At 44.9% G+C, this 18318-nt stretch overlaps 3 protein-coding genes across 4 annotated transcripts; 2 read left to right on the top strand and 1 right to left on the bottom strand.

Moving 5' to 3' along the window:
• On the top strand, positions 1316-6603 carry LOC110434652 (OBERON-like protein). Of its 2 annotated transcripts, none has more exons than XM_021459198.1 (3): positions 1316-1614; positions 2556-3772; positions 5591-6603. In XM_021459198.1, exons 2-3 carry the CDS (start codon positions 2593-2595, stop codon positions 6196-6198), a joined length of 1788 nt encoding a protein of 595 aa, XP_021314873.1. In that variant the 5' UTR covers positions 1316-1614; positions 2556-2592; the 3' UTR covers positions 6199-6603. The 2 variants fall into 2 exon arrangements, with proteins under 2 accessions (XP_021314873.1, XP_021314874.1); XM_021459199.1 differs by having other exon boundaries at positions 1614-1736; positions 5591-6539.
• Positions 7710-12775, bottom strand: LOC8078883 (vacuolar-processing enzyme beta-isozyme 1). The gene is made up of 9 exons (XM_002452804.2): positions 12348-12775; positions 11298-11462; positions 10531-10687; positions 10368-10453; positions 10102-10301; positions 9932-9980; positions 9649-9855; positions 8244-8450; positions 7710-8143 (listed from the first exon to the last, which is right to left on the bottom strand). Exons 1-9 carry the CDS (start codon positions 12579-12581, stop codon positions 7961-7963), a joined length of 1488 nt encoding a protein of 495 aa, XP_002452849.1. The 5' UTR covers positions 12582-12775; the 3' UTR covers positions 7710-7960.
• On the top strand, positions 13128-17837 carry LOC8075167 (hsp70-Hsp90 organizing protein). The gene is made up of 7 exons (XM_002454519.2): positions 13128-14155; positions 14661-14949; positions 15041-15126; positions 16825-17048; positions 17143-17209; positions 17302-17361; positions 17446-17837. Exons 1-7 carry the CDS (start codon positions 13253-13255, stop codon positions 17557-17559), a joined length of 1743 nt encoding a protein of 580 aa, XP_002454564.1. The 5' UTR covers positions 13128-13252; the 3' UTR covers positions 17560-17837.

Genomic DNA, 18318 nt, shown 5'->3' with positions numbered 1-18318 from the left:
CGATGAAAAAATTTCACGACACTGTAGCACTTTCGTTTGTTTGTGTTAATTATTGTCCAATCATGGACTAACTAGGCTCAAAAGATTCGTCTCTTAAATTCTGACTAAACTGTGCAATTAGTTTTTATTTTTATCTATATTTAATACTTTATGTATATATCTAAAGATTTGATGTGACAGAGAATTTTGAAAATTTTTAAGATTTTAGGTGGAAGTAAACAAGGCCCTTGCTCTGGGCTTTTGCCCTGGCGAAATATACAGAAGCATTCACGATAACTGTACAGTACATTCTGTCGAAATATCCTGCTATTATTCTTCAGTTTTTCAGTGACAAAGATATCTTGGTATGGATACATGAAATATGGTTAAGTTTGGATTTTTACCTTAGTTTAAAGACATAAAATTTTGAAGTGTCACAGACAAGGGCCCTATAGCTGTGATAAGTTGTGATAAGGACCTTATAGCTGTGACAGGCTGTGACAAGGGTCTCTATGACAAAGGTCCTATAGCTGTGACAGTCTGTGACAAAGGTCATATACCTATGATAGGTTGTGACAAGAGTCTTATAGCTGTGACAGACTGTGTTAAAGGTCCTATAGTTGTGACAAGAGTCATATACCTATGACAAGCTGTGACAAGGGTCTTAGAGCTGTGACAGACTATGACAAGGGTCTTATACCTCTAACGTGCTGTGACAGGCTATGACAAGAGCCCTATAGCTATGAAACGCTGTGGCAAAGGTCATATGACTGTGACAGACTATGACAAGATTCCTATAGCTATGACAAGATATGAAATAGCCACCTTATAGTTGTAATAGTGAAAGAGTAACTTGGTATAGATACATGATATATGATTAGGTTTTGATTTTTATCTTAATTTGAAGACATGAAATTTTGAGATGTGACAGATAAGAGCTCTATAGCTATGACAAGCTGTGATAAAGATCATATAAAACTATAAAAAACCCTCTAAAGCCTATTCACTTGTTTTATCAACTATATTTTTTCTGTCAACTAATAATATTTTTTTCTTATAATAAATTTGTGTTTTTAGTCGTAGTATTTTAGATCAGCAAACAGGCTACGCACCCCGATCCCGAGCGTCTCACCGTGAGCGCCGCTCGCACGGTCGCGCCGCTTCACGGCTCCACCTCGTGCTCGCCGCCCGCGGCCCTCCGGAGCAGCACGCGTCGCCCTCGCCCCTCTCCTTGCCTACTTGGGGTCGAGGGTCGGGTCGGGTGCACTCCTTCCCCACCTGCGCTCGGTGGGCTCTACCCGCCTCCCCGCGTCTCCCACCGGTCAAACCGGTCGCCCGCACCGCACACAGTCGGCACGCAGCTTGTTGCCGCTCTACCTTACCGCTCAATCAGTTCTGACTTTCTGACCCACGCGGGTTCGTCTCGGTTGGACTCCCCCAACTCCCAGGCCATTCCTCGTGAGGATTTTTTTTTATTTTGAAAAAAAAGGAAAGCACCACAGACTGGTGGTGGGGAAATTTTGCTGGGACGGGACGGGACGCGACCTCGCCGTCCTCATCGGTCAAAGACGGAGGCGGAGGCGCCTCCTGCACCGGGTTCACGCCGCGCCGCCGATACGGCCCGCCAGAACCGAGGTGAGTAGCTTGGCTAGCCAATTCGCCCCCGCTTCGTGTTCACCTGCAAGGGTTTGAGCTTTCTGTAGGAGGAGGAGGACATGCGGCTGGGGTTGGTTGGTTGCTTGTGGTTGGATGGATAGGTCTGGTTTCGCAAATCCCGCTACTGGTTTGTGCTCTAGGGGTTCCTTCGCGTAGGAAATCGAGCAGGGAGGGTATCCAATCGACCTCTGAGACTCTAATTGGTCTAATTTGGGCCATAGTTAGCTTAGATCTAGTTAGTGTTTTAAGTCGTAGGCAGGACAAAAGGCGATTTCATTCCTTGATGATTTAGTTAGCAGCTTGACGAGTCCTATGCCTTCAATAGCTTAATTACTACCTCTTTGAATTAAAAGTGACGAAGCCTATTGCTGTGAGGGTCTGAGCTTTCTGTAGGACTTAGGTGGTGAGGCCATGCGTCTGGATTGGTTGCTTCCCTTGTTGCTGTTTCCTGTTAGCTTATTCCGGTACTGATTTGTGTTCTAGGCGTAGAGCTGTAACTGTGTCACGGGAGCATGGAGTATTGTAAAACAAACTTTGACCGGTTCAGTAGGAAGAATTTTATTCCTTATTGCTGTGTTGCTTAGATCTTGTGTGGAGGTTTCCTTTTTAGTTGGGATAAAGTATGTTTTCTTTGCTCGTTACATGATGGTTTAATCAGCAACTTGTTGAGCACTATGTTAGCAAATTTCAACAATGGGTTGTGCTCTAGGTGTCCCAAGGATAAAACCAAGCAGGAATGATCAAGGGGGAGGGGATCCAGTTAGTTTAGGAGAAATTTGGTTCATAGGTGTGACCTTAGATCTAGTTGGTCTTTTCAGTCTTCGCTGGGACAAAGGCGATTTCATTGTTTGATGATTTAGTTAGCAACTTAATGAATTTTATCTGTCATTGAAAACTGACGGACCTGTTGCTCCTTGTAGGTTAAGGTTGCAGGCTTGCAGCTTGGGATTGTGAAAGATGGGGACCTCTTCTGGCGCGAATTTCCATCAGCAACCTCCTTCGACCCAGGGGATGTTGCCACCAAGGCATGGTCCTCGCCCCTCAGGGTTGCAGACCTCACTCTCGCTGGCCTCTTCGGAGCAGGTTGGCTCGCCTGACATGCAGGAGCCTGGTTCAAACTCGGACCCAGGGCATGACTCTGCCACTGAGAGCGCCAGTTCCAAAGACACATGGCCTGCTGAGCCGAACCAGAGCAATGGTGGGGTAGCTGCCAGTGGTGTCGTGAGTAAGGCGGCGGAGAAGGAGAAGGAGGTGGCGAATGGTGTATCCAAGCTGCAGGTTATCCGCGGACCCTCCTCTCGTGTGGGTGGGATGCTTCTGCGGGAGGTTGCACGGGAGAGGGTTGATCTGGTTGCTGAGAAGATGAAGGTGATGCCGGAGGAGCACCTGGAGGAGGTCAAGAATGAGCTCAGGTCGATTCTGGAGGGCACTGGAGGTTCTCACCACATCGAGGAGTTCTTGTACTTGCAGAAGCTTGTCCAGGACAGGGATGATTTGACACCATCCATGCTTTCAGTGGCGCACCATGTGCAGCTTGAGATCCTTGTTGCAATCAAGACTGGGATACAGGCCTTTCTGCACCCCAGCGTTACCATTCCACACAATCGCTTGGTGGAGGTTTTCTTGTACAAGCGGTGCCGGAACATTGCTTGCCAGAGTGCTCTCCCTGCTGAGGAGTGCAGATGCAATGTGTGTGCTAGCAGGAATGGCTTTTGCAACCTGTGCATGTGTGTCATCTGTAACAAGTTTGATTTTGAGGTCAATACATGCCGTTGGATTGGTTGTGATTTCTGCTCTCACTGGACACATACAGATTGTGCAATTCACAATGGCCAGATAGGAATGGGACAATCAGTGAAAAGCAGCATTGGTCATGCTGAAATGCTTTTTAGGTGCCGAGCTTGCCAGAGGACCTCAGAGCTGCTGGGTTGGGTTAAGGATGTCTTCCAACAATGTGCTCCTGGTTGGGATAGGGATGCTTTGTTACGTGAGCTTGAGTTTGTTTGTAAGATATTCCGTTTAAGTGAGGATACAAAAGGGAGAGTGTTGTTCAGGAAATGTCTAGATCTGATTGAAAGGCTGAGGAACGCTCCGGCTGATTCCATCAATCCTAGGGTGATACTACAAGCACTCCAAGGTCAGGCACTCACTCCATCTATTTTCCCTGGCTGAAAGTCTATATTTTTTTCTCGAACACGCTGGAGAGCTGTGTATCTTTGTATTAAGAAGAAAAGGGGACAATAGCACAGCACACACCCACACTCCTAAGCTCTTAGAAAAACACATGCACCTTTTACTAAGACAGACTATTTTCCCTGGCTGAAACATAAGTTTGCATTCGACCTGTTAGCTTCTTATTTTGTTCTGTTCCTCTCATTTACTAATACTAATTTCTAAGTTTGCTTAGGTACTGTTTCATGACACCCTGTTGACTATGAAAATTGTTTACTCCTTCCGATCCCAAATATAAGTCCATTTATCTTTGTCCATGGTCATTTTCCCCCCTTTGGCCATCATTGACCAAATAGTTATACAGATTGATAACATTTGATGTTACTGCATGTCTGCATTGATCATGAAACATACTTCTGTAATATATGACACTTTCTACTATTAGTCAAAGCGTAGAAATGGAGACCAAATTGATGTCCTAGTGGACTTATTTGGGATTGGAGATTATTTTATTATCCAGCAAGTACTGCTAGATTCCAGTTGTTTATTTATTTGCTTTCCCTTGTATATCAACTAGTCAGACAACTTGATGATTTGGCATTTCTGGGATTGGGTATGAAGAAATGCCTTCAATTTCTTTTACTCCACTAAATCACTTTTTCTACTGCATTTTCCACCCACCTTTTTTTTGAAAGCTCATTTTCCATGCACCTGAATTGACTCTTTACAACATGATGAAGTCTTTTTCCTCATATGGAAATGACAAATTTCACTTGCCTTTGCATTTCAGACATTTTTTCCTATAGTGCAAATGCACCTGAAATTTGTCATTTTTGAACCTTTTGATTTTTGTAAACCAGATCAAATTTGTGAGCATCAAATTTCGCACATATGTTGAAAGTAACTTCATCTATGGGTTTGCAAAGTTTTTTTTGAAAGAACTTCTGGATTGGTTTTATGTCTTCCTGACCCTGCTCTTTCCACTACCCTCTAGTCCCATCATTCATTTGCTCTCCAGGATTGCTCCTGTTCCTAATCCTTAGTGCCTGTCATTGGTGCCTCCCTGCATTTGTCAATACCCCTGTGCCATGGTCTCTGCTGCCTCATCCAGTCCTTGTTGAGCCTTATGTTGTAGCATTCAGCAGTTTATGCTGCCCCATCCAGCCTTCCCCTTAACCCAGGCAGTGGAACAATGTCAATTCATTTTCACTGTGTTAACATGAAAAGATATTGAATTGGTCTAAAAACAGGGAAAAGAAATCAATCACTTATTTGTTCCTGTTAGGACTTGTTTTTTATGTTGTGTTGCAAAGCTACGGATTCTTGACAGTATGGACCATGGAGAGATGCTTGCATATGATAAAGAGTTAAATGCACTAGCGGCCCTCAAATTTGTAAGGGCACGTCACTTGGTCCACGAACTTTGAAAATGCATTTCTGCATTCCTAAACTTGTTAAATGATGCACCGCAGGTCCATGCCCACTCCATGCTGATGCGGCATGCCAGCGTAGTATGCTTTTTATATTTAACCCCTCCTCTTTCCTCTTCTTCCACGACATAAACAGAATCAGTATACCTTAGGCATGTAACTCTGTATTCATCTGATTCATCACATAAATTTTTGGTCTGGGTGATGTTCTTCTTCTTTTTTTCGTTACGGTTAACATGACTTGTTTATCTGATCCTTTTTTTGCAGCAGTTGTAGATACTACTATTTTGTTTTCCTGTGGTAGCTTACTGAGAATTGATTGGTTGATTTACTATGGACATATATTTACACAGAGCTTGAGATGGACTCCCCCAAGATCTCCGAAAATGAAGATGTTGGGCATCTAATCACACCCCAGGAAGCTTGCAACCGTATAGCAGAGGTAGTCCAAGAGGCTGTGAGAAAGATGGAGCTCGTCGCTGAAGAAAAGATGCGACTTTACAAGAAGGCCCGTCTTGCTGTGGAGGCCTGTGACCGAGAGCTGGAGGAGAAGGTTAGGGAAGCCCAGGAGCTGAAGGCGGAGCGTCTGCGCAAGAAGCAGCAGGTGGAGGAGCTGGAGAGCATCGTGCGGTTGAAGCAGGCAGAAGCGGAGATGTTCCAGCTGAAGGCGAATGAGGCCCGGCAGGAGGCGGAGCGGCTACAGAGCATCGCGCTCACCAAGTCCAAGACAGCCGAGCAGGACTATGCCAGCATGTACCTGAAGCGGCGCCTGGAGGAGGCAGAGGCAGAGAAACAGTTCCTTTTTGAGAAGATCAAGCTGCAGGAGAACCAGAGGCCAGCCGTGGGTGTGGGCAGCAGCAGTGGTGCTGGAGGTGACTCCGCACAGACGATGATGCTATCCAAGATTCAGGACCTGCTCAAGAACGTCCGCAGCAAGCCAGCGAAGTCGGAGGGTCACTAGTTGGAATAAGAGCTGCTGCTGAGATTTTCGGTAATTATATATACGTGTGTTCCACTGATTTGTTCGAGTAGAGGTGTAACGAATTGTGTGGTGCTTTGAGAAATTTGGATCCCTTCACGTTACTGTCGCTAGGCGTCTTGATGCTTTTGAGTACTCTTGTAGGCTTATATACACGTATCTGTTGTTGCAGGTGGCCACAGTGTGCTTCAAACAATGTTTTTTTTTTGACAAGTGCTTCAAACAATGTTAATGTTACATCGTTAGGCACGAAGCAACCACCAGTTGTGTCTCTCTTTATATCTACATATATATACAAATACAAACATGCATTTGTAACGGAACCCTTGACCAAACACGGTATGTTTGGTGAGTACTCCGTATGTATTGATCTTTGTCCGATGCTTACATATATCTTATTCTCCGACTGATCTCTGTACCCGTGATAGGTTGTTATGTACTCTATCCATCTCAAAAAAAAAAAGTATCGTTTTTCACTTTTAGATATCTTATATGATCATCCGTTTTATTCAAAATTTTTTACCTAAATATCATTTATTTTGTTATGACTTAGATGTCTTTGGTTTCCTAATCCAGACTAGGCATCTATTTTGACCAACATGAATGGCGCTGATCATCTTTTTTTTTACTTACATCTTATTTGACCATCTATTTTGTGGCGTCGGACATCAAATTTTGCAGCAATGACATGTAGCATTAGATATAGACAAAAAAAACTAATTGTATAGTTTGTAATTTGCGAGATAAATCTTTTAAGTCTGGTTAGTTCATAATTAGATAATGATTAGACAATATTTATCAAATACAAACAAAATGCTACAGTGTTTATTTTTTTTAAAAAAGTAGAATTAAACAAGACACAGTGAGCACAAGCAAGAAGCGACGCCAGCTTAGTGATCGCTCTCATAGGTTTCATTCGGAGGACCAAGTAATGACTGACGGGTTGAGGGCTTCGTGCTCTCGTCTTAGGGGTATTTGGTTTGGAATGTTAAACTTTAGTCCTATTTAGTAACTCTAGAATTGCTAAAGAGAACTAAAACCCATTTAGTCCTATTTAGTCATAGTATTTAGGTAAAAACTCATGTTTTAAATAGCGAGCTAAGATTAAGTTGTTTAGCATTTTATAAACCGTAATTAGCGTACTTTAGTGGCAAAATAGCGACAAAATTGTGCATGAATGCAAATAGCGGCACAATTTTTTTCAAGCTATTTCGGGCTATAGCGGCAAAAATAGCGAGCTATTTTTTTTCATGGTAAAAACTGACTAAACAAACTAAATGAGACTGATTTAGAAGCTCCTAGTTAAACCAAACACCCCTAATACATGGTCAACCCGTGCGCAGCCAGCGTCTTCTCTGATTCCATCTGTCCGGCCGTATGTTGTCGCAATTCCCAGCGCAGCTCATCTACTAGTCTCCCACAACGGATTGCCTTGCAAGTTGCAAGCTACTTCCGTTTACTATAAGCTTGTTCGCTTGTTTAAAAGATATGGCTGAAAATATTATTCGCGAACTATTCGTGAACAGGCTATATGACCACTGACCAGCCAAACATACAGAACTCAGAAACACACTGTCGATATATATACACACACAACCGTACATTACAGAGGCACAAAGGTCAACTTTTACAGTATACAGTACTGACTAGCCCTACATACACATCCATATAAAGTTGGGCCAGAGCAGGCTTAAGCAAGCAGTAATAGTCCTCTAAGCATTGCTCCCCCTAGAATCTTCAAAGATCAAGCGCTGTAGCCCTGAACCAACGGGCTCCATCTCGCCGAGTTGTAGCTGCCACAGGCACCCATGCTCGCTTGCTTCATCGAAGCGCCAGGCGTGCCACTGTTGCATATATTTGCGAACGCCCTCATATGCTTCATACCGTACTGAGTGAGCGATCCACAATGGGATTCGAAGATCCGTACCTGAAGAGGCTCACCAGAATGAGTCAATTTCAACACAAACAATGTCAACCTAGCTAGCTCTCAAAGAAAGGAAGAGGATGCCTCTGAGTCTCTGACTAACCATTTGCTTCAAGCAATCCCAATCATCAACGAGTGGCTGGCCGGAAGGTCTAACGGCTTGAAGCGTGAAAGGCCCTTTCTCAATGCCGAAGAGAAGCTTTCCAATGAAATCGATGCTACTGTCCAGGTGCTTCCTATGCCTTACTGTTCCAGTGATCTCCCTCAGAACTTCCTGCTTCTCTTCGGACTTCTCATGTAAAAGTTCATACTGAAACCAAACAAAAAAACTGTAAGCACCTCGAAGCAGATAAAGTGTATGTCTTTTTTGAATGCAATGGCATGATTTCAATAAAGAAGAAAGCAAATAGAGTTAATTATTATAGAAGTGTCATAGGGCCAATGACAGACTCCCCCAGCCTTCCAGAACACAAGAGAGTGATACAGAGCCTTTACAAAGCCCGAGCAAATTAAATGCTCTCTTTATCAAGGTTAAATCCTCATCCTCCCAGATGACCTAAATAAAATGTACCAAACAGGCATTTGCACGTTTGCCCATAGATGACCTAAGTCTTACTTAGCCACAGTAGCGAAGCGTGAGGCTTATTTTGTGTGTGTGGTAGTGGATGTGGGTGGCATTGGTGTGAGCACAAGAAGCTGACACGTGAGACACAATAGTCACCGCAAGCAAGCTTCTCCAAAGCCTACTGTAGTGCTGGGGACACAGAGGAGGGGCAGACATGGTAGCACCGGCAAGCGCAGAAGCTGGCCAACAGTCAAAAGTCATGAGTGCCCCATTAACTCCAAGAACACTAGCTAACAAAGCATTTGAAGTTAGCATAGAAACTAAAATTCTCAGCCAATTACTCCTATTAGCTGGCATTCACTATTTGTGAAACGCATTATTAGCTCCAAGCAGTCCTGTAGGAAGCCTCTCAGTTCTTTCAAGGTCTAGGTGACAGGCACTCATCAATATGACACCTGCTGGCAAGCAGGTGAAGTGCTAGGACCCAACAAGTAAGCTCTGATGTAAGGCTCAACAAAGTTGCTAGTCCTCCTGGTTCAAGGTGGAGGATCAATGGGATAGCTCGGATACTAATAAACCAAAATTCCGCTATGACATACCAACAAGAAATTTGTCTACTTACAGCACAACTCTCTGGTCGAGACTATCATCTATTCCCGAACGGAAGGAGTACCAAACATAGCACGTGCATGAAGTAAATACTGAAGATAAAACTAGTACAAAGCAAGTGAGATGTACAAAACAATGTCACCATAGTCCAAATCTACCCAAATTATCCAAGCAAGAAACAACTTCAGCTGGGAAAACTAGCAGGTTGTAGATTAAACCATTTGAAGGAGCAAACATAGTGGTTTTCTGGCAGTAGATAAATCAGTTCATTTTTGTATCCCAGAAAGGAACAGACAAGCTAATAGAGTGGTGGTGATATAGCACAAGGACTTACCCTCTTCCATAGGAAGAGAATATCAGCATCCCTTTGGTTGACCACAGCCTCTAGGCCTGGCCGAAGTAGCTTATTTGTGACATTGGCATTTGCAGGATCAAAACCTTGATAAAGGTAAAGCTTCTCTCCCTTGAAGGTCTTGTCACCATACTCCATGACATGAGAGCCTGCACCATAGCTGTTCGAGTCTGAAGTACGCTCCTTCACCTGTGCACAATGCTGTGGTTAAGGAAAGGTTTATAAATAGTCAAATGAAATGCCTAGAAGGCAAGTCCAGACTCACCACTTCATACTGTTCCTTTATTGTTTCCTCCTTCAGATTGTGAGTCTCACTGTCAGGTAGTAATATTATGGTTATTCAATCACAGGACTAAGTGGCCACTTCCAAATTAACAAAAATATGATTCAAGACTAAGTTGCCAACAAAATAAGCATCCACAATATGAACTCTACCTGTCTTCCATCCAAGAGACACTATAGAGATCACCTAGGCAGGTAATGTACTCGGAAGGAGGTGATGGTTCCATTCCTGGACAGTATGTACCCCAGCTACTTTCTTCTGCATTGGATGCAGTCGTGACATAAATATTAAGGTCTTCTGGCATTAACCCCTCAAATATACTGCCACTTTCGCATGCTTCAATATATATAACCTGTCCACATGCTTCCATTCAGAGAGGACAAGTTTCCTATCAACAAGTAAATAAGAACTACCTTACCATTTTGGCATAGCTGTTTGAAGCATGTTTTTCTCTTAACACCTTCATGAAGTCACCAGCATAAAGATATGGCAGATTGGGCATACCTGCAAAGAGAAAATGTCAATCCATATGAAACAAATTTATTTGATAGCGCATAGAAGCATTTGCAACTTCCACATACCAAGAACACCAGGCCCCCCGTGATCTGAGTAACAGATAAAAATATGGTCATCTGGTTTGCTATTGATGACCTTCCTGCTGCCTCCAGTGACTGCTGTTTTGTTGCCCAAGAGAACTGCAAAGAAGTTTTTAGCAGTGACCTGGTCGCCAGTGTAGTCCTGGAATTAGAAACTATGTTAACTAATAGACTTGCAGAACCAAATGCAGCTAAATAAGAATGCACCGATGATGAATCCTTGAAGCAAGGTACCTTAAAAAACACATGGTAAAAGGATATAGTCCCATGCCATGCTCTCCTTCTAAAGAACTTGCTTATTTAATCGAAAAGCTACTCATAACAGGTTCGAAGATGCTTAGGGCTTGGTTGGAATCAAATGTTATAACTCAAGTACTTCACATTAGTGTGAACTCTCAAGTATGGACAATTAAATTATCCAGAAATCTGGCCTTGTTAAGGGTGAGCATCAACATTGAGAATTTTTTTCTATAAGAATATGCATGGAGCATCTGCATATGACTGCATTGGATGCGAATTACTTTAACTTATGATGTGTAGTATTGACGGCCTGTGCAACACAATCATAGGCAACTTGTGATTTACGAGTCCTAAGGTGTTCTCACTGTCCCCATCCAGAGGGCTATGCAGAATCCTAGTTAACACATCTATAGGTGGAAACTAGTTGAAAGGCAAGTTTGAGTTCATAATGATCCCAACGTTTCCCCCTGTCTGGGAGAAAAATGATAGAAGGACAATCCACTAAGAGGTACCTTCGGAACACCAGCATAAACATCTTCGCCCTGTGGGTGATTGATAATAACCCCCTGCCTTGGGTTAAGTGCACTAGTGGCAACGTCATCATACATGAACACCACAATGTTCTCCTCTTTTATCCCTCCTTTCCGCAGTATCTGGTACGCATGGCATATATCAGCCTGCAATAAAACAAAGTCACATCAACCTGTAAGCAAAGGCACTATGGAAAATAATTGCTTGCTGATATGTAATGTCTGTTCCCTGTTAAAAAGGAGACAAAACAAGGCGAAAGCGAAAATGGAGATTTTCCCAATAAACGTGATGATATCCGAACAACTTTCTTAGCTACGGACGCATAATTCCAGTTTACTGACTGCAAGTACAAGTACTCACCATCAAATATTTTATCTGCTCTTATCTTTTTTTGCAGACGTGCCTTAGCATGTATTTCATTAAGAGGAGAAGAAAGTGGTTTTACAGACGTTTTATCTGTTCTTTCAACTGTTATCTAATGTTCTTGCCAACTTATGCAACTCTTTAGTATGTGGCAAAATTTGGTACCAATCCATCCTCTGCATAAAAACTTATAGAAGCAAAACATGTGAAATTCCAAATCCCTTCACGTTCCTGAATTATATCGTTCCTTAAACATTTTCCTTCTCTGAAAACGACCACATGAAAAATCTAAAGCATCCTAAGAAGTCCCAGAACTTTATTTGTCACTACTAGCAGCACTTTCACTTGATCCTTAAACCCGTCGAAACCCCTGGGCCGAGCAGTTCTTCACTGAACTTTAGCTGGACCGACAACTAAATTAACTCAAGATGTAGACAAGACTCGAAATGTTAGAATCCGAGCATCCTATATAGACTAGGGCCCCCAAAACTTCGATACCCAAAAGTGCAACTCCACGGTTCGACAATAATAATTTCTGCCACATAACGGACAACCTGATAGGAGCAATATCGCAACAACAGTACAACACCACGCTACTCTCGCTTACAATCGAACTTCGGACTCATCCACGCATACAAGTCGCTGTACTAAGGTATCGTCGCGCTCACCTGGTGCCTGTAGTTGCCGTAGCCTGAGGACCCGGCAACGAGCACTGCCCACCTCGTCCCGACGGCGACATCCTCCTCTCCCTCAAATCCCTCGCCGCTGTGCGAGTGCGACGACGCTGCAGGCTCCTCCTCCCCAGGCATCCGAATGACCGGGTCCCACTCTCCCTTCTCCGCGCCGGCCGCTGCCGCGGCCAGCACCAACACGAGCAGCACGAGGCACCACCGCGCAGCCATCGCCTCCGGCGTGTCGCGCTACTAGAGTCTAGCGGTGGGAGGGTAGCAATGTAGCGTGAGAGCGGCGCAGGGGTCGGGGTCGAGAGAAGAAGTAGGCGCCGCGGCCGCGCGCATGCCGCCATGCATGGCACGGGCACGGCGCCCTGGATCGCGGACGCGTGGGGCGTGAGCTGGTGCGGCGGCTCCGTCGGCTTGTGCGGCCGTGGGCAGGTGCTGGAGAGGCCGCTTCCATGCTTTGACGTCAGCCGGGTAGCCGAGTGGTGTGGCCGGGTTGGGCTGGATTCTGGAGATTATGTCTCGGCCGTAGCCCAACTTTGTCGGCCCGTCAACTCTAGCGGCCCAAATGTTTGTAAGAGTTGGAAACGGGCCCATTTATAGGCGTAAGAAGAAGACGGAAATACACACAGTGGCAGGCCGTGATCCATCGGGTCGTCCCTTCCGTTGCCTTCCCTGATCCTGATCGGCTACTCCGTGGAGGAACCTTCGAGAACCCTTGAGAACTGCGGATCCAACGCAGCTGGGCTCCTCTCAGTTTTATAAAAATCTCAACAGGTTTTCGTCCTAATCCCCACAAACCCCTAGACTTTTTCTGCTCGCCCCCTCCTCCGGCCCTCCCAGCCGCCAAGACTTCTAGGACCTTCGACAGCTCGATCCGATCGGAGCCCCCCGCCATGGCCGACGAGGCGAAGGCGAAGGGTAATGCGGCGTTCTCGGCCGGCCGCTTCGAGGAGGCGGCGCGGCACTTCACGGACGCCATCGCGCTCGCCCCGGGCAACCACGTCCTCTACTCCAACCGGTCGGCGGCGCTCGCCTCGCTCCACCGCTACTCCGATGCGCTCGCCGACGCGCACAAGACCGTCGAGCTCAAGCCCGACTGGGCCAAGGGCTACTCCCGCCTCGGCGCGGCGCACCTCGGTCTCGGCGACGCCGCCAGCGCCGTCGCGGCGTACGAGAAGGGCCTCGCGCTCGACCCCAGCAACGACGGCCTCAAGGCGGGGCTCGACGACGCTAAGAAGGCGGCCGCCGCCCCGCCCCGCCGCGGGCCGTCCGGCCCCGACGGCCTCGGCCAGATGTTCCAGGGCCCCGAGCTGTGGAGCAAGATCGCGTCCGACCCCACCACGCGCGCCTACCTTAGCGAGCCCGATTTTATGCAGATGCTGCGCGAGGTGCAGAGGAATCCCAGCAGCATCAGTATGTACCTCTCCGATCCCCGGATGATGCAGGTGCTCAGCCTCATGCTTAACGTCAAGATCCAGAGACCCGAGGCCTCCGAGTCGTCGCAGTCTACTCCATCGCAGCCGCCGCCGCAGCAGCAGCAGACGCCGCCTCCTGAGACAAAGGCGAGGGAGGTAGAGCCGGAACCGGAGCCAGAGCCAATGGATTTAACTGATGAGGAAAAGGATCGCAAGGAGAAGAAAGCTGCTGCTCAGAAGGAGAAGGAGTTAGGTAACACAGCTTACAAGAAGAAGGACTTCGAGACGGCAATCCAGCATTACACCAAAGCCTTGGAACTTGACGATGAGGATATTTCCTATCTGACTAACCGAGCAGCAGTCTACATTGAGATGGGAAAGGTGAGGCTAATATATTTCGCTGGTTTCATCCAGTGACCTTTCACATTGTTTGATTGTTGATGTTCATTTGATTTGGTTTATGCAATGCACAAATTGGGCAAATCAGGTGGTTGTATTTTGCTGGCCAGTGAGCTCTCACATTGTTTGGTTGTTGATGTCCATTTGATTTGGTTTTTGCAATGCACAAATCAGTAGTAGACTAAATTGAGATTTACAGGAGTTAGGTGCGTGACTTATACTATTGAGTAGCCATTATGAGAATTTGTATTACTTGTTTGTCACACACGTTTGCTAATAGTGAAAAGTGTTTAGTTGAGAAGCAGTTGTATTCTTGCATGGTGCTTAGTTTAGGAGTAAGAGTACAAGTATTACACGATTTAACTGTGACTTATGCCCGAAATATCACATACTCTCTTTTTTTTTTTGCTAGATAGTCTATAGCCCTCTATTACTTTTGGTAGCCAAAAAGTTGCTGCTGTAATGCATTAATATCTTTTACCTGCAGTACGATGAATGCATCAAGGATTGCGATAAGGCTGTGGAGAGGGGAAGAGAGCTCCGTGCTGATTTCAAGATGATTTCAAGGGCACTGACAAGAAAAGGAACAGCTCTGGTCAAACTTGCTAAGACCTCTAAGGATTTTGATATTGCCATCGAGACCTTCCAGAAGGCTCTAACTGAGCATCGGAACCCAGACACTCTTAAAAAGTTAAATGAGGCTGAGAGAGCAAAGAAAGATTTGGAGCAACAAGAGTATTATGATCCAAAATTAGCAGATGAGGAGAGAGAGAAAGGTATGTATAAGTTTTATAATGTCATCTCTAGGACATGTTGGTGATGGCTGTTCCTCTGCTATAGTTTTGTAATTTGTCTGTTGATTTGTAGGTAACGAGTTCTTCAAGGAGCAAAAATACCCAGAAGCAATAAAACACTACACAGAGGCTCTCAGGAGGAACCCAAAGGATCCTAGGGTAATTCGTCTACCTCTGTTTCATACAGTCTGCCTTTGTTAGAGTATAACATATGAAATATTTGGGAACTTGGTCATTGATAAATTACATGACTTGATTGTTTGTGTAATAAGTCCAGACTCCTTTACCAAAAATGGAAAATAAGACTGTTTTTCCACATCCTTGCATGGCTTGTCATGGCTGTGTTTTCCTGGATGGTGGGTCGCTAAAGGGTGGGATTTGTGCTTATGCTGAGTGGTCCCGCCTAGTGCCTTGGTTTGCATAGTAGAGAACGCGATAGGGTAGAAGGGAGAACGCTGCTGATTGAGATAAGAATGGTCACTAGAAGATAAGAGATGCATTTCTTGGTTGATATGAAAAGGATTCTTGCTCTTATATGAAGCTACTTAACTCAGCATTTGGTCTTCAACTTGGAAAATGCAATTGATTTCTGTTGTCTCTTGTCTAAATTGTAACTTCCACTTTTTCTTGTTTGTTGAAATGCTTTCCTGATAAACTATGGTTTGACTCCTTGATTCAGCATTTCAACTTGAACCATCCACTGTTGGTTCCTGGTTAGACACAAATGGTGTTTGCTGCAATAACTAGATGGTATTGCACCTTATTTGAACATTAGGTGGTGTTTGGCAAATGGTTTATGAGGGGTGGGTAAGGCCGTAAGGGTAATGATGGATTGGTTGGATTTGTTTCAGTGTTTGAATTATGGTTATGGGAAAAGATATTGGTTTGGGACAGGGGTATGTGCTCCTCATATCTCATTGTTTCTATCCCACCATGAGGGCTGGGTTGTGGGGGGTGGAATTGGGTTATTATTTGTAAAATGACCCAAAAAAACCTTTATGGAAAAGGATATGATGCTTTTTTCATTTCCCCTCTATTTCTCCAACCCATACCCATAGGTAGGTGCCAAACAAGGGAATGGGAAATGATGTTGATTTCACAAACCAAAACCCACACTCATCCTTTCCCATTCCAACTTAATATATCCAAAAACACCGGTTGCATCAAATTGAGGTATTTCCCTATCTGTTTATTCTAGGTTACTTTGAGTTACTTGGTTGTTGTAACAATGATGGGTGTGCATACCTCCTACAATGCCAACTCAGCTCAACTAGCTCATAGAATTCATATCATCATTTTTCCGTATGTGGAGGGGAGAGAGAAGGGCTAGCTCTTTGAACGCCTCTTGATGTTAAGTTGGTCACATCACTTCTCATCCAGTCTTCATTCTTTGCTTTGAGAACCACATTAGCTTTGAGCACTGTGTAAAAGCTAGATAATTGGAGAATTAATCTTTTAAGCTAGCTCTTGTTGAGGTGGATGTGACTAGGCCTTAGAGGTAAGCAGAAAGCTCTAACTTGTTGGAGCTTGTTATTGATGTTGGCCTTAGAGCTAAGCAGGTAGCTCTAACTTGTTGGAGCTTGTTATTGATGTCTTATGTGCTTGTGCTTTCTTGTAATAATTTAATCCGTAATATTTTACCTGATCTTATAATAATTGCTTTTTTGTCTTACTTAACCATATTACCTGATCTTGTAATAATTTAATCCGTAATATTTTTGTTAATTGATATCCTCCTTTCTTTCTGCTGTTATATATTGAGCTGCTTAATGTTGTTGCACTTTGTAGCCGTGTCTGTGTATAAGCTTACATGTTCTACTTGCAGCCAATTGACCTTCAAATGTTATTTATCTACAGGTTTACAGCAATAGGGCCGCCTGCTACACCAAGTTAGGAGCCATGCCTGAAGGTCTTAAAGACGCAGAGAAGTGTCTTGATCTAGACCCCACCTTCACCAAAGGGTATACAAGGAAAGGTGCAATTCAATTCTTCATGAAAGAATATGACAAGGCCATGGAAACCTACCAGGCTGGCTTGAAGCATGACCCAAACAACCCGGAACTGCTTGATGGTGTTAGGAGGTATTATTAAAGCTTATGCAGTATCAGTAATCTGATTGTTCAGTGTATATTGCATAAACAGCATGTTAACCTTTTTTTTGGGTGACATTTGCAGGTGTATTGAACAGATCAACAAGGCCAACAGAGGTGAAATAAGTCAGGACGAATTGCAAGAAAGACAGGTAACCATATTGGAGTATGCTTTTGTGTTCTTTGGTATTTGCAGCTTCAAAAGTTCAGATTCAGTTAACTGTTCTTCATGCTGTTTGTGCAGAACAAAGCTATGCAAGACCCAGAGATCCAGAACATTCTTACCGACCCTATCATGCGACAGGTACCATCGAGTCCCTGAACTCGGCCGGGGTATCTTGCGGCAAAACTTACTATACCGGCCTGCTAATGATTTCATGTTCTGCAGGTGCTAATTGATTTCCAGGAGAACCCAAGGGCAGCCCAGGAGCACCTGAAGAACCCCGGAGTTATGCAGAAGATTCAGAAGCTTGTAAGTGCTGGGATAGTTCAAATGAGATGATCAAGCACGATGCGATTGTACCTGCTTGTTCGTCCCTTGTGCTTGGCTTTGTTAGTTCACATGCCCCCCGGGTCATATATATCCTTTAACAAGCAGCAGCAGCGGCAGAAGAATGAACATGCTGGGGGGATAATCTTTTTAGCAGTTGGATTGTAAGTGCAATTAACATTGGGATTGTTCGTGTTTGTGGCACTGAGTCTAAGTATAGGCAACGTCTTGCTTTCTTGATGCTAGACTTTAAAATGATGCGCAAGCCACTTACTGATCCGCAGATTTCCTGATTTGATGGCATGTGCCCTTTACAAGGAGGGCTGCCTGCTAGTCTGTGTCCAGTAAAACTGGTATCAACGCCGTCTTTGGCTTGATGAGTAACAATCCAATCCCAGCTTGGTGCGTAACAATCCAAAATACGGTTGGTTTTTACCCTAAATCAAAATCCAATTGGCGTTTACTATGGATGAATTTTTAGACCCAGGAGTTCCATAATGTTCAAGATGCTGACCATAGGTTGGGCCGTGTTCAGGTCGGGCCACAAAAATCCTGCTGTTTTTCTCCCGGGCCCGTTCTGGACCCGACCTGATCTGAGCCTCGGGCTGTCGTAGCATGGGCTCGCCCGATGGATGGCCTGACGGGTTACGGGCCAACTCGATAGCTCGGCGAGTCGGCATCGTGCACGGAGGGTAAGCGGCGGGGGCCGTCATTGTTGCGACGGACGGGGCGGCATGCCATCGGGCGTTAGCAAGGTGCAGAGCAGGTTGG

This window comes from Sorghum bicolor, chromosome 4 (assembly GCF_000003195.3).
Source record: "Sorghum bicolor cultivar BTx623 chromosome 4, Sorghum_bicolor_NCBIv3, whole genome shotgun sequence".
Taxonomy (NCBI): domain Eukaryota; kingdom Viridiplantae; phylum Streptophyta; class Magnoliopsida; order Poales; family Poaceae; genus Sorghum; species Sorghum bicolor.
Note: the sequence above shows the minus strand (reverse complement) of the source record. Positions and strands in the feature narration are given on the sequence as shown.